Source organism: Schistocerca serialis, chromosome 1 (genome assembly GCF_023864345.2).
Source record: "Schistocerca serialis cubense isolate TAMUIC-IGC-003099 chromosome 1, iqSchSeri2.2, whole genome shotgun sequence".
Taxonomy (NCBI): Eukaryota; Metazoa; Arthropoda; class Insecta; order Orthoptera; family Acrididae; genus Schistocerca; species Schistocerca serialis.
In genome coordinates, this window is record NC_064638.1 from 239,259,339 (window position 1) to 239,276,390 (window position 17,052).

General features: G+C 43.5%; 1 protein-coding gene across 1 annotated transcript in view; it reads right to left on the bottom strand.

Moving 5' to 3' along the window:
* LOC126466663 (WD repeat-containing protein 76-like) overlaps nt 1-17,052 on the bottom strand; it is a 168,237-nt gene that overhangs the window by 85,686 nt on the left and 65,499 nt on the right. Inside the window, exon 5 of the mRNA XM_050096400.1 lies at nt 13,943-14,069. Within this exon, the coding sequence (XP_049952357.1) occupies nt 13,943-14,069 (127 nt within the window). The remainder of the gene's footprint in view (nt 1-13,942; nt 14,070-17,052) is intronic.

Sequence of the window (17,052 nt, forward strand, 5' to 3'; positions counted from 1 at the left end):
CCTTTGCAACAAGTTTTATTATGGTTTTACTCTCTCGCTTACATTTTATTGCTGCAGTATTATTCTGCAGTAGCAAGATACAGTTTACTGTCTCGACAGTCACAATTACAAAAATTTAACTGAAGACAAAAACTATGAAAAATTCCCGGAATTCTAAAAATTCGTGTGTTTTTCCCAGTTTTCTCCCAAATAAAAAAATTCCCAAGTTTTACCTGGATTTCCCGGTTGTCCCAGAGAGTTAACACTCTGTTATACTATGTGTCTATTCCATACACATGGATGGGAAATGACAGCAAACACGAAATACAGTAAACAAGGGAAGAACACAGCTTCAATTCCTGCCAAACATACCGTGCTATCTGTGAAGCTGAGAAGAGGGACATTTTTTATTTGGACATGACCTGCAGATAAGTTGTGAATACCAACTATGAGAATACACACAGCTCAATATCAGATGAAGAAAAAGTATGTTCCAGAGTAACATTGTTTACGACACAATACTCTATGCTTTTACTCAGGCTCCAAATATCTCTCTTAATGATGTGTCTTTTGGTGTTCAGTCAAATTGTTGATTCCATTTTTCTCCTATACATGAAAGAGACAATAAGAAAAAGAAATGAAACCAATAACTCTCCTCAACACCCATAGCACACACCAGCAATCAATCATGCTGAGAAAACCTGACATCTCATCTCTCATTCCTCTCTATTTCACACAAGCAAAGAATGGTGAATACAATATGACATACATCATAGTACTGATGAGAATGAATAACAGGTAAAGCCACTACGAAACTTGGATTTAACTACTTATATTCTTCCTTCTGTCTTAGGTGCACAGTTAATTTAGGAAAGAGTTATACCAGAGGCATTTACTGACAAAGCACCATCACTGACAGTAATGTAAATACTCCATCATAATTTGTTTCTAGAATTTTCTTCTTACTCAGTAAGAAATAAATTCTTATGAATTGAGGTAGATGTGTCACTTATCGTGTTTATTGCTCGTTTTTGTAAGTATTTTGAAGACCACAGATTTTCCTTTGTTGTCAGCAGAAAATGGGGTCACAAATAGATTGATATCATCCATTCAATTTACTTTTTAGTTACCTGCTATTTCCTTTTGCTTCATTTTCCTTTTGCAAAACGTAAGTCGCCCCCACACACATTCTACTGTGGCTTCATTTGTTTTACCAACAATAATTCTGAGTGCGTGCATGAGCTAATGTGCAAAGTACAATACGAGTTACAACAATGATGTGTGAGGGGGAGAGAGGGGAGAGAGGGGAGAGCGGGGGCAGAGGGGGGAGAGGGGGGAGAGGGGGGAGAGGGGGAGAGGGGGGGGAGAGGGGGGGAGAGGGGGGGAGAGAGGGGGGAGAGAGGGGGGAGAGAGGGGGGAGAGAGGGGGGAGAGGGGGGGAGAGAGGGGGGAGAGAGGGGGAGAGGGGGGGAGAGGGGGGGAGAGGGGGGGAGAGGGGGGGAGAGGGGGGGAGAGGGGGGGAGAGGGGGGGAGAGGGGGGGAGAGGGGGGGAGAGGGGGGGAGAGGGGGGGAGAGGGGGGGAGAGGGGGGGAGAGGGGGGAGAGGGGGGAGAGGGGGGAGAGGGGGGAGAGGGGGGAGAGGGGGGAGAGGGGGGAGAGGGGGGAGAGGGGGGAGAGGGGGGAGAGGGGGGAGAGGGGGGAGAGGGGGGAGAGGGGGGAGAGGGGGGAGAGGGGGGAGAGGGGGGAGAGGGGGGAGAGGGGGGAGAGGGGGGAGAGGGGGGAGAGGGGGGAGAGGGGGGAGGAGGGCTTTAGGGAAGGGGAATAGTTGGGATGAGGAATGTGACATGGAGATGAGTTGAAGGACATACGTATATTTAATATCATCCTGTGTCTCTACATGTTGTATCCCTCTCCCCTGTTCCCACTCTCCACTCTTCCTTTCTCAAAATTGTCTCATTTAAAACCACTCCTCCTCCTCCTCCTCCTCCTCCTACTCCTCTCCCTACCCTCACTCTTCACACCCACAAAACATTTACCTTATGGCAACAGCAAGTACAGGAACTGTAGCGTAAGTTTAAGAGTACAGCCGATCGAGTTTTGTTAAGACACATACCTTGTTGAACACTTCACAATTGGAGCTGTCTTCCACGTTTTATGGCCTCTATAAACAAATTTCTAAAAAAAGCGGTGACATATATATGTAAAACAAAGTGCAGAGCTATAGATAAGAGATGATAATACACTCCTGGAAATGGAAAAAAGAACACATTGACACCGGTGTGTCAGACCCACCATACTTGCTCCGGACACTGCGAGAGGGCTGTACAAGCAATGATCACACGCACGGCACAGCGGACACACCAGGAACCGCGGTGTTGGCCGTCGAATGGCGCTAACTGCGCAGCATTTGTGCACCGCCGCCGTCAGTGTCAGCCAGTTTGCCGTGGCATACGGAGCTCCATCGCAGTCTTTAACACTGGTAGCATGCCGCGGCAGCGTGGACGTGAACCGTATGTGCAGTTGACGGACTTTGAGCGAGGGCGTATAGTGGGCATGCGGGAGGCCGGGTGGACGTACCGCCGAATTGCTCAACACGTGGGGCGTGAGGTCTCCACAGTACATCGATATTGTCGCCAGTGGTCGGCGGAAGGTGCACGTGCCCGTCGACCTGGGACCGGACCGCAGTGACGCACGGATGCACGCCAAGACCGTAGGATCCTACGCAGTGCCGTAGGGGACCGCACCGCCACTTCCCAGCAAATTAGGGACACTGTTGCTCCTGGGGTATCGGCGAGGACCATTCGCAACCGTCTACATGAAGCTGGGCTACGGTCCCGCACACCGTTAGGCCGTCTTCCGCTCACGCCCCAACATCGTGCAGCCCGCCTTCAGTGGTGTCGCGACAGGCGTGAATGTAGGGACGAATGGAGACGTGTCGTCTTCAGCGATGAGAGTCGCTTCTGCCTTGGTGCCAATGATGGTCGTATGCGTGTTTGGCGCCGTGCAGGTGAGCGCCACAATCAGGACTGCATACGACCGAGGCACACAGGGCCAACACCCGGCATCATGGTGTGGGGAGCGATCTCCTACACTGGCCGTACACCACTGGTGATCGTCGAGGGGACACTGAATAGTGCACGGTAGATCCAAACCGTCATCGAACCCATCGTTCTACCATTCCTAGACCGGCAAGGGAACTTGCTGTTCCAATAGGACAATGCACGTCCGCATGTATCCAGTGCCACCCAATGTGCTCTAGAAGGTGTAAGTCAACTACCCTGGCCAGCAAGATCTCCGGATCTGTCCCCCATTGAGCATGTTTGGGACTGGATGAAGCGTCGTCTCACGCGGTCTGCACGTCCAGCACGAACGCTGGTCCAACTGAGGCGCCAGGTGGAAATGGCATGGCAAGCCGTTCCACAGGACTACATCCAGCATCTCTACGATCGTCTCCATGGGAGAATAGCAGCCTGCATTGCTGCGAAAGGTGGATATACACTGTACTAGTGCCGACATTGTGCATGCTCTGTTGCCTGTGTCTATGTGCCTGTGGTTCTGTCAGTGTGATCATGTGATGTATCTGACCCCAGGAATGTGTTAATAAAGTTTCCCCTTCCTGGGACAATGAATTCACGGTGTTCTTATTTCAATTTCCAGGAGTGTACATGCAGCTTTCAATGACTACCGTAGCAGAATCTTACCAGATCGCCTCTCACAAAATCCAGATAAATTTTGGTTATGTGCAAAAGCTATCAATGGTATAAAAGTTAGTGTATAGATGCACATCTATGTCCATGGTCTACTACCCACTTATGTGCATGGCAGAGGGTAGCCATTATTATGGCACACAGACCATGTATTTGAATATCAATTTTGAGTGTGCCAAGTTTCTGAAGTCAGAACACAGAAATAGCACGTTGCAGAGTCTTTCCATACATGCAGAGCGATATTTGGTATGTCAGATTATCTGAACATGCGTTTTAATGTGGAATAATGAGAAGGAAGACCACCACATATGTCACATGCCACCATCTCTATTCCGGGCAGCCGCGAGATGCCATACTGGCTTTCAGTTGAAGCCAATATGTATATACGCCATTTCTAAGCATCACTAAATTAAGGATCTATAGAAAGCCCATTGTTAACTGAAAGATTTTTTCGTAAAAAACTGATGTAAAATGTTATAATTTTTCTTCCATGCTATGAAAATAAGCCATTTCGAGGCAACAGCACACTGCCATCGAAAACGCATTGTTCTTGGTACAATTTCTTATAATTAAATGTCAGTTGATAAAACATCTACAATTAAAGCTTTCAGAAGATGGTAAGGCTCAAAGCATGATCGTGCGTCATTCATGGTTGGTTTAGCATAATGGGTAGAGGCTAAGAATTGTACTGTCGCAGGTAATGTGGTGCTGGATCGCGTCCCAATGGGCTGAAGTGCTTTTTTTTTATTAAAATGGTTGGCTCTGAGCACTATGGGACTTAACTTCTGCGGTCATCAGTCCCCTAGAACTTAGAACTACTTAAACCTAACTAACCTAAGGACATCACACACATCCATGCCCGAGGCAGGATTCGAACCTGCGACCGTAGCGGTCACGGGGTTCCAGACTGTAGCGCCTAGAACCACTCGGCCACTATGGCCGGCTTTTTTTTATTAAACTTCGTGTTTTCTAATAGGTTCTGACACTATACTGGTTTAATATAAGTATATTCTATAATATTCTATGTTATTTAAATAAGTGTGGTCTTTCTGATGAGTTTATTTGATTGGCTTTATCTATAAGACAGCTTATACTACTTGCAAGAAGATATTGTGCAATTTTCCAAGTTTTGTATTTTGCATGTGAAGATTCTGCTACTAGATGGGAGCAGAGATGAAGGAAGACTGACCTTAGGGTTTTCTAAAAACAGACTGATAAAAATTATTTCATGTTGTGTGGAGAACTATTTTAAATTGGTATCACACTATTTGTAATGGAACTTTTGTAAGACTAAGACCTTATTGACTGGACATGGTACTTTGCTTTATACCTTATAACATGTTCATGGGTACTGAAGTTTTTATTTATGTACACTACAGATAGAACAACATGACTAGCATATGGACAAGGGTAGAATTGTGCATTTTGATATGACAAACACACAAATTTTACATCCATCTACTTTGTAAACAGTGTGATTTACGAGCCAGATACAGCCAACAGCTGCTGATGATGGTGCACACTGCCATTACCTATATCACATTGAGGAATATGTACCACATGCACAAGTCACTTCGTTTCTGAGCATTCAGAAACACGCTGAACTCTGCACGCTCAATGTTGACGTTCAAAAGCACAATCTGTCTGCTGACAGCTTTAGGGCTATTTCCCGTTCCAACAGTGTACCAACCATGGGAAGAATGATTGCTTAAATGCCTCCATGAATGCTGTAATCAGTCCAGCCTCGTCCTATGGGAGATATGCAAGGATTGTAGTATAGTACTAGAAACTTTGTGAAAAGGTTTCTTCGTGGCAGTTTGCATCTATCTTTATGCGTCCACCGGCCACTTATGCTGCCCTTCTCTGTATCTGTCAAATTTTCCCTGTTACTATTTACTACAGGTCCCACACATCTGAATAATATTCTAGGCTCGGTGGCATGAATGTTCTGTAAGCAACATCCTTTACAGATTGGCAGCATTTCTCTAGTATTCTACCAATGAATACTAAGTCTACCACTAGATGTACTGCCGAAGAAAAGAGGTGGGACGACATGATGTGTCTGGAAAATGTGTATTACTTTTACTGTGTGGCAAAGCTTAACAGTGGTTTGAGAACAGTGAATCTAAGTTCAATAGCCCAGACAAAATCCCGGATGAAGTGAAGAAAACATAATCAGTAGGAAGTGTAATTAGTGGAAGAATGAGAGAAAAAGGGCCCAAAATCACAGGGAAATAACAGTATCACATAAGGAATGTTTCGGCACTGTCACATTGTGGATGCCAATATGACAAAAATCTTACATTTGTTGAAAAGAGTTGATCTTCCAGTAAAATATGTCACAACAACAGAGGAAATCATCAAGTGGCGACACCACTTCATGGAAATTCAACAAAAGAGCTAGACGAAAGTGGTATCACTCACAAACGTGCTCCCTACAGCAGTTGTGGAAGACATACAGCACTTTATGGCAGCCAGAACAGTCGTACAGAGTAAGTAAAAGAAAGCAGAAATTAATCTCCACCTCATAGGTTAAAACATACCAGATAACAGATGTTTCAATCTACAGCACCAATCTCCACCACAAGTCGAATGCACCAGGTAGAATGGATTCACTAATGCCACAACCATCAATCAACAACCCAGCACACAACCACCACTGATTTGCAAGTAAAAAGAAAAGATATTTGAAGGACGTAAGACAAAGTACCGGTATGTTTCCACTGTGGGAGCACTGGACACACTGTATGCCACTGCCAAGAAAGATGACAAATTTTTGATGAATAATATATCACAAAACATCAACCATAACAAAATCTATTCACACTAGTGAACTGCAAATGATTATAGTCCAATTGTGGGACAAAGCACATTGGCATACTTTAGTTGAGATCACTACCCCAACACACCACATCCACTCCATATCACATACAGAGATACAATCCACTCATCTTGCCACTGAACTAAGCAAAACTAAGCAAGATGAAGCCACCTCAGGTGAAAATCTTCCTTGGACAGCAATTACCAAGAAGTCAGGAAATCTAACTAATGTCATCAATTACTGTAATACTGAATGCTTATTTTTGTCAACTATAGAAGACCATGTTCATTTATATGAAAGAAACTGAGCTGAAAGTTGCAAATGGGAAATATCTCCACCTGACAGCAACCTGTATTGCAAGATTAACTATCAATAATACAATAGTGTAATTCAAATTTGACATTTTATTTGAATGTAATCATAACGTTATTCTCAGATGGGACTTCTTGCTGGCATCACAACGAGTCAGACTGTAGAAGATCAGGGCTCTGAAGTGACGAAGCTATTCCAACACGCACATATAACAAAGGTTTCTCGAGTGGTTGTTTGCCACTGAAGATGCTGTATCCAACCTTCATCAATAACTGAGCCAGAGTCATCAATCAAGATGAACTGTAAAGCTTTTGACAGTTGCAAAAAGCTACTCAGATGCACTAAACAAATTTATATTCCAGTGACCATCACAAGCACTGCAGTTGGTCAACACTGCAGCAGTAATTGTCAGAAGAAGCCATAACTCACCCCTAAAGGTACATGTGTAGGAAAAGCAGAACCAGTAAAGGATGGGCAGCTCAGTGTCATCAACAAGTAATCTTACTCCACTATCACTATACACAACGCAGTGGAGGAAGTTACTATCACACTGCCAATACATCTGGCCTAACCAAGAAACTACATCGATGAGCATTAACAGTTCTATTCTAATCTTTGCATACTTTCAAATCCAGAATGGAGAGAAGAAAAACCAAGTGGCTCATGGTAAACATCGTATCAACATGATCATCCATCAAGAAGTCAGCATTTGTAAAGGGTGTCACTGGCTGAACGAAGCATAATTTGAGAGGAAGGGGAGAAGATGCTGCAAGATGATGCTACTGAACCTTCAGCAAATCATTCGTCCTCTCCTGATCTTTGTGAAGAAGGATGACACATGGTGTTTTCATGTCAAGGCACTCAATAAATTCACTATGCAAGATTGTTTACCTATTGTCAAGCATTTCTGACACCATAGACAGCACAAAAGGATTAAAGTAATTCTTGATTGTGGTTATGCAAACAGGCTACCAGCAATTTTAATTTGACAAGGCTGACTGAGAGTCAACTGTCTTCATAGCTCCTGATGCCCTCTACGAGTTTAAAATTATGTCATTTGGACTACGTAACGCTCCGGCCACCTTCGAGCATTTGAAGGACAACCTGCTTCGACACATTACATTGACAATGTGTGTTTGCTGGCTAAAGAGCATGTGAGCTGGCTGAGAACTGTGTTTAAGAATGTTCAAATGACAGACCATCACCTGAGCTCAAAAACTGCCTATTCATTACACGAGAAATAGTATCTCAGGGCATCTAGTTAATGGCAATGAACTCTGTCTCAATCAAGAGCAAATGCAAGCAGTCACAGATTTTCCAACTCCTCAGCACATTCATGACTTGAGCAGTTCTTGGAATATGTTTGTGCTATCAGCAATTTATGTAAGATTTCTGTACTATGGCAGGTCCCTTGCAAGAACAACTGCAAGGAGACACCAGATTTTCCTGGAATGAGATTCAAGAAAGATTGATTGTTGTCTTTAAAAAGGCACTAACAACTTCTCCAAAATTCACACCAATGCTGATGGTTATGGGATAGGTGCAGAACAGCGCAAATTCATGAGGGGCCTCAAAAAGGTGATAGCTTGTGAATTCGGAGTCTTCTCTAAGCCTGAGATGACATACTCTACAACCAAGAAAGAGTGCCTTGCAGTTGTTTGGGCCATCAACAAGTCCAAGTATTATTTGACAAACCATTCACTGTTGTGATGGACCACAATTATATATGCTGGCAATCCTAAGGGACCCACTAGGTGGAGTAATGAGATGGGCACTGAGACTTCGTGAGTACAAAATCACAGTGGTATACAAAAGTGGATGCAAGTAGAAGGATGCCAAAAACCTTTCCAGGAAACCTTTGGCTGAACACAGCAGCATGGATGCAATCTCATCACTACATTAAATGACACTGCTGCTGAACAGAGAGAAGATCGAGCAGTGCTGAAATCCTTAAAATCTTGGCGGAAGAACCAACCAAAGGAGAATAGCAACTAATAAACAGAACATTGTATAAGAGGAACTATGAGACAATGAACCATAATGACCAGCTATCATGAAGCGTTTCCATGACGATCCAACATCTGACTACCTGGCATTTATGAAGAATTTAGACAGAAACAGATGTAGGTATCACTGGCCAGTATGAATGTACAGTCTCATGGTGATGAATCAATAAAATCTTCTCGGGCTTCCACTGATGTCAGGTAGTTAAAATCCCATTAAATGAAACAAGTTAACTGTTACCAGTCACTGTTTTATTTATCTCCACGACATGTTTCAAAGGTTTAAACCTCAATTATCACGTGGATTTACATTAGTTAGTATGACATTTGTGTGTGTGTGTGTGTGTGTGTGTGTGTGTGTGTGTGTGTGTGTGTGTGTGTGTGTGTGTTGTGTTACAATTTTTTGGAGAAACAAGACACTATTTCAAAACATGGTTTTGGGTTTCTTCTTAAAAAATTAAACTTCTAGCTAACAGTAAATATAAAATAAGTAGGACAGAGTACCTTCAGTGGTCACAGGTTCCTTTCACTGTCATAACGCATCACATGTATACTGACATATTTGTAAACAAATATGGTGTCTGGAAACTGCTAGGTGCAAGGTTTGTATAGCAAAAAAGAAGACATTATCGCAAATCACAAAGAATATACACCATAACAACATTATTACAGAATAATTTTTTAAAGGATTTGGAGGTGTTTGTTTTGAGGTGTCGAATAGATGTGTTGGAATACATTCTTCAGGTGCCATATAAAGCAGATTTTGTTGCTATGTAAAGTTTGCTCTCCTACGCTCACTCTCTCTCTCTCTCTCTCTCTCTCTCTCTCTCTCTCTCTCTCTCTCTCTCTCCCTCCCTCTCCCTCTCACTTTCTCTTTCTCTCCTTCTGCCTCCAGCCTTTCATATCTATCTATTAATCCCAATCAAAATTGTTATTTATGTGTAATTTTACCGCTGTAGCCAATATGATTATTGTACTTGAAGTCTGTAACATTTCACCTGATTGTATAAACAAGTATGAAGTTCAAGCTGTTTTAACTTGTCAAAATCTGATTTATATGCCACCTGAAGTATTTATTCTAACACAGGTACTCGACACCTCAAAACAAACACCTCCAAATCCTTTAAAAATTATTCTGTAATAATGTTGTTATGGTGTATATTCTTTGTACTTTGCGATAATGTCTTCTCTTCTGCTATATGAACCTTGCACCCAGCACTTTCCAGACACCATATTTGTTTACAAATATGACAGTATACATGTGATGTGTTATGACAGCGAAAGTAACCTGTGACCACTGGAGGTACTCTATTTTACTTATTTTATACTTACCGTTAGATATAAGTTTAGTTTTTTGTAAGAAGAAACCCAAAACCATGTTCTGGAACAGTGTCTTGTTTCTCCACTAGACAGTGCCACAAGATCCTCCAAAAAAACTGTAACACAACACATAGACAAATGTCATACTAACTAAATCCACCTGATGATGGAGGTTTAAACCTTTGAAATGTGTCATGGAGATAAATGGAACGGTGACTGGTAACAGTAAACTTGTTGTTTCATTTAATGTCAATAACAAGCACGGTAAAGCCTAACCTAAAATGTTCGCATTTAAAGACCTTGGCCGATAAGCACTCAGTGTGCACTGATGTTTAACAGAGACATTAGGATACATTCGCATACAACACAGCGAAGCAAGACTCAACAGGCTCCACACAGTTATTGCTGCTCCACAGCTTCAAGACTGAAATGACAATGTATACATTGTTCTTAATTCAAGATGATGACACTCAGGATGACTACATGAAACACAAAGACAAGGACCAAACAAGCAAGACATTTGACTCATATGGACCCTGAATGCCCAGGAGAAAGAGAGTACAGTAATACCAATGGCCAGTGAGAAACAGTCCGAGAGACTAGGTATGAATTTTTACTCCTGAGCAGACTGTGGGACTATTCAAAAAGTTGCAGACGCACTACTTTGGGCCGTATCGTATCCATCAGTTGTCAGACATCACATATACCATAAGAACTAATTACCAACCTTATGGCCAACCTGAAAGCACATATAGCTCTCCTTGATAATCACCCGCCCTATTCAGAGCCATGGAAATTTTGTATTGTCCATGGAATAATCATAAATCATGATGACTGCAATGTAATTCTGTTTGTCTAATTGTGTACTTCTTTCAGTTACCTTCTCTACTACACTGCAGCTGTTCTTTGTTCATATGGTCCATGTTTCATCCAGCTGTTTTACTTGGCAGTGACATAATGCAAAGGTTACTTTCCTCCTCACAACAAATTGTGCTAATTTTAAAATTGTCCACACATGAAATTGCATACCACAGTTTCAGTTTCTCCCTAGCCTGTTTTACCAACTGCTTCCAATTTTCTTTAAAGATGTTGCAGCCATTTGACTACAACAATTTTTATTTTATTGTTATACGGTTCAGAATTCGCTGTATTTCATATCAGTCTGATATCTTTTGACATAAAAAAGTTACTGTACTTGAAAATGGACTATGGCTGAACTCTGGATCATACAACAATAAAATAAAAGTTATTAGCATCAGACAGCGGTACAGTCATTAAAAAAATTACCATGACTATGGTTCCAGCCAAAATAAAAATTACACAAAATCAGATTTTCAACATTAATAAGGTAAAGCAAATTGCACAAATTTTATGTGTAAAATATTGAATAAGGATGTTACCTCTATTTTTCATGTGGGAGAATGGAAACCCCAAGATCGTCAGCTGATTACTCATCTCTCATCATGACCACATAGTCTTCGGTATATTCGCTACTGCTGTCCTCTTCGTCTGATAAAGAAATTACAGTATTATAAACGGATTCTTCTCTTGCATCGTTTTCTATGTTTGAACTTGTAGTCTATTTCTGCATGTGGTTCACAACGTTCTTCCAATTTCTGGCATTATTCGTGTGACAGCCTCTAACAGCCTCTTGAGTTTCACAACGTAAAGGTTCTGTTTCGTTGCGCTACATCTGCTTTTATTTGATCCCAGACGAGTTCAAATGTGTTGTAATGGCAGTTGTACAGTGGAAGACATAACTCTGTGGCCATGGTTCTCGGCTAATGTATCAAACAACATAATGCATCTTCTGTGGCTTATATCGTTTCACTAATTCCAGAAGTTCCACTTTCCGCATATTCTGCTCAGAGCCTATTTTATTATCTTTCAACCAGCTGACTATTTCATCTCTCCTTGCAGCAGCTGCTGGTGCCTTATTTAATTGTCAGAATGGTATGGCGCATTGTCCATTAGAAAAACACTACCAGAAGTGACGTTTGGTAGCAAACTAGTAACAAACCAGTCTTTGAATGTATCTGCATTCATCTTCTAGTGGTAGTCAGTTTTTTTGACTGAAACACCATCATAGCACTGGGCACAAAACCATTTATAGAGCCAGTATGAACTATAATTAGTCACCCTCCCTTACCAGTTGGCACACTCACACTCAAAGTTCCGTGGCGCGCGTCATCTTTCCATGCAACAGAACGTGCACGACGCATGTTGACCCATGTTTCGTCAGTCCATATTACATTTTCCAGATCCACTGCTAAAACAACATCTCCATGCTACAATGTCCCCGCCGTTCCATTAATAACTTTCGTCCTGAGAACTTTTTCCAGTGGAAGCCAATTTTTTTCAAAACAATGGAGATACTTGTCATTCTGCTTGTGAACAAACCACTGTCCGACAGTGATGCCATGAACTTTTTAAGTGTCAGATACTCCTTCCTGCTGTAGTACGCGTATCTATGTTGCCTGATGACACTTTTGTCAAAGTTATCTGTTTCTGTCACACGACACAATCTCTTCCTTGACTTTCCAGGCGTCACAATAACAGGGCTCGGAAGGGGATTTGGCAGCATTTATCATTTGTGACACCCTTCACTGTCACTGCAGAGATGTTCAATGCTTCTGCCACTGTCAAACACTTTACGGTAATTTTCAAGAATGATTGCCTATCAAAGTTGCGGTGTCCGAACATTACATATCGCACATGCGATCATAAATCGATCATGCGACTCTGGTGGCGGGCGTTGTGATCAATTATTTGTGATCGTCATTTTTATCTGTTTTCCACAGTTCCCTTACTTGCTCTAAATTACATACCTCTGCGAATTATTTGTGAGTTGCTAGGGAACCCCAGACAATTTATGTCGTTAGTGAGTTGGGTGTCCGCTGTTCTTGAGGATTCTTCGACGGATTCTCTCACATGGAAAAATCTAATTCCACGTTTATCGAGCGTAGAAAATTGTTCGACTTTTTGTCGCAAATATGGATTACTACCGGATGATGAAAGAAGGGACTGTGTAGACTGTGGTGGTGCGAAGTGTGTAAAACTCCATAAGAACAGTTTCGATGCTGAAATACTGTTTACAATTTCACTGCGGACAGTGTGGGAAATGAACGAGTAGCTGGAAGAATACATGGTTCTTCCAGACTATCCATCCTGTCCACTGTAATGGACCCTCACATGATGACAACACCGAAGACGAGTAAGGTAAGTCGCCTCCTTTTCAATTACAAGTATTTTTGTAACGCTCTTCTTTTGTCGTTGCTGTAGCGACCACCCTAAACTAACTCATAATGCCTGCCACCAGAGTTGCATGATCGATTTATGATCGCACGTTCGATATGTATCGTTTGGACACCGCAACTTGGATAGGCAATCATTCTTGAAATTCCCGTTCAAAGTAAACAAGAAATCTGAATATAAATTCATGTGCTTAGGATTTCAGCTTAGCTCCTTTCCCTAACGCCCTCTTCTCTGCACTAAAGACAGCCATTTTCCACTTATACACACTTTTCCACAGCAAGAAACTCACAGTAGTAGTGGAAATCACATGTATACACACAAACCTGAACTGACAAAGCACCAGTCGCCCAACACTACAGCATTGCCACGGTAACATAAACAGAAGCTCACGGTCTGATTAGCCGTTGTGGATATGCGAAGCACGTGCGCCATGGCCACGACAACTGCCAGAGCTCTTCTCTTGCCATATGGAGTATAGGTATTTGATTATACATTCACATACCAAATCATTCTGAAAAGGCTTCCTATATTTACGAAAACTACTCACCTGGTAAGATTATCTGCCTCTAAAGCTGGCCCAGTTAGTTTCTGTGTTAAATGTGGCTTCAAATCAAGCAAATAATCATTTGAAATTGTTTCAGAGTCACTATCTGACAACTTCATATCAATGGGATCTGGAAAGATACACGAAATGAGAAAGCTAAACAATAAAAAATTCTCACAGTACATAAAACACATTTTTAATACATGGAATACTTGGAAAATAAACCAGGAGACTATAAATATTAACTAAGAAGGCTATACATGTCAATGATAGAAATCTACTCTTAGAGGACAATGCAAACGCATACTTTGAAATTGTAACTTTATTCTTTAAAAGCTACAGAATAAAAACCGAGGAATGATGAGCCATGCCTAACATCTTTTAATTTATTCCAGTTACTTATGTTTGAATTCTTTTGATGGGTACATTGGGTGGGGTACACTGCTGCCTTTCACGCATTTATCAGGAAAACTGACAATTACAGATTACATTCCTTTACGAACATAATTTTAAAAAATGGGGCAGGGGATGGAGAATGTGGAATTACTTTTCCTAACTTTACTGCATGGGACATATTCGAAATATGGTAGCTAGTAACCTGGCACGAAAACAATGTTGCTCCTGTAGGATTTTATGGACGCAAAATCTTGTTAACTAACAAGAGAAAATGTCAATTTGAAATTTCTCGCATTAGTACAAGGGACAGAAGAGCAGAAGAAACAGTGTTATTCAAAAGGAGCTGGTTTTTGTACCCTTAGGACTGAAGAAATTTGAATCAGCACACTGCACAATCAAGTAATGAAACAATACTTTGAAAAAATAAAATATGTAATCCAAGACTGTGGACAAGTCTGAACAAATCTGGTAAACAAGCTGAAATTAAGATGAAGATGAACTTGGTAGCAGAGTTTTACAATGGAACTGATACTGAAGATGTGGGTTAATAGTGGGCTAGTTGACAGGTGTGGACGAGGATAGGAACCAGGACAGTTTTCATATTGTCTTTATATAACGAACAAGCATTTCTATCTTCTTGTGACATAATGAATAATCCATTAAATTTCAGGCATGCAGCCGTGCAGTTACTACTACTTCAACTGATATTTCAGCCACATATCTTACGGCCATCCTCATAGTGAGTCACAAGACAAATGACAAACTGCCACGATGGCCTTAAATGCTCTTCCACAGCAGTACCACATCTGTTAGTCACAGATGCTGCTCGGTGGCAAAGAGGTACACCTACACAAGTCAATGCACATTCAATGGCTGTAACACTTTGATGCCTCCTCTGTAATTTAGTTACAGCAGGAGCCAGATTCCACGTCTTATCCAAATTAAAATCATATCACTATTTATGAAGTTATCAGTGAATCTAGTTTCCAAGGCTTCCTTGAAAACAGTATCCCAAACATAAAAGGTGGATGTTAAGATCTTCATGTCACTGTAGTCCATCAAATGATCTGTATCAATACAATGTTCTGCCTCAGCTGTCTTGTCTGGCTCTAGTAAGCATGCGTATCTCCAGTTTTCCACCAAGGCTTAAGAGAAACACAGGCCGCGGCGCATACATTACGAACGTAGGCCTGAACTTGCTCGCCTCAGCAGACAGAATGCATTTCTAAACCTGCTAACTCGCAGCTGGGTGTGTACGTACTAACGAGAACTGCATTTTCTAGTGGAATCTGCTGTTATGAAGTCTTACTGATAAGAGTACTACAACAAAATTTAATTTAAGATCAGTACCCAATATAAATTGTGTAACCGCTTGTTTATAGCCTTTAGTCTCTTCTGATTAACAGTCCTCACTTCATACAAGAAGTGGTGCCTTATGCAACTGGTGATCATTTTGTCACGATTTTCATTTTATTGTATGGAAGTACAGCTGAAACAATTTTAAGTAGGTATATGAACTTCCGATATTTGTAGGACTAATAACAGTAAGACTCCATAATAGCAGTTTCAAGTAGAAGCTGCAATTCTCGTTTGAATGTACACACCTAAATACAGGTGTAGAAATGTAGTTTCTCTGCTGAGCCGAGCCAGCAAACGAGCCGAGCCGAGCCAGCAAACGAGCCGAGCCGAGCCAGCAAACGAGCCGAGCCGAGCCAGCAAACGAGCCGAGCCGAGCCAGCAAACGAGCCGAGCCGAGCCAGCAAACGAGCCGAGCCGAGCCAGCAAACGAGCCGAGCCGAGCCAGCAAACGAGCCGAGCCGAGCCAGCAAACGAGCCGAGCCGAGCCAGCAAACGAGCCGAGCCGAGCCAGCAAACGAGCCGAGCCGAGCCAGCAAACGAGCCGAGCCGAGCCAGCAAACGAGCCGAGCCGAGCCAGCAAACGAGCCGAGCCGAGCCGAGCCAGCAAACGAGCCGAGCCGAGCCAGCAAACGAGCCGAGCCGAGCCGAGCCAGCAAACGAGCCGAGCCGAGCCGAGCCAGCAAACGAGCCGAGCCGAGCCGAGCCAGCAAACGAGCCGAGCCGAGCCGAGCCAGCAAACGAGCCGAGCCGAGCCGAGCCAGCAAACGAGCCGAGCCGAGCCGAGCCAGCAAACGAGCCGAGCCGAGCCGAGCCAGCAAACGAGCCGAGCCGAGCCGAGCCAGCAAACGAGCCGAGCCGAGCCGAGCCAGCAAACGAGCCGAGCCGAGCCGAGCCAGCAAACGAGCCGAGCCGAGCCGAGCCAGCAAACGAGCCGAGCCGAGCCGAGCCAGCAAACGAGCCGAGCCGAGCCGAGCCGAGCCAGCAAACGAGCCGAGCCGAGCCGAGCCAGCAAACGAGCCGAGCCGAGCCGAGCCGAGCCAGCAAACGAGCCGAGCCGAGCCAGCAAACGAGCCGAGCCGAGCCGAGCCGAGCCAGCAAACGAGCCGAGCCGAGCCGAGCCGAGCCAGCAAACGAGCCGAGCCGAGCCGAGCCAGCAAACGAGCCGAGCCGAGCCGAGCCGAGCCGAGCCAGCAAACGAGCCGAGCCGAGCCGAGCCGAGCCGAGCCAGCAAACGAGCCGAGCCGAGCCGAGCCGAGCCAGCAAACGAGCCGAGCCGAGCCGAGCCGAGCCAGCAAACGAGCCGAGCCGAGCCGAGCCGAGCCAGCAAACGAGCCGAGCCGAGCCGAGCCGAGCCGAGC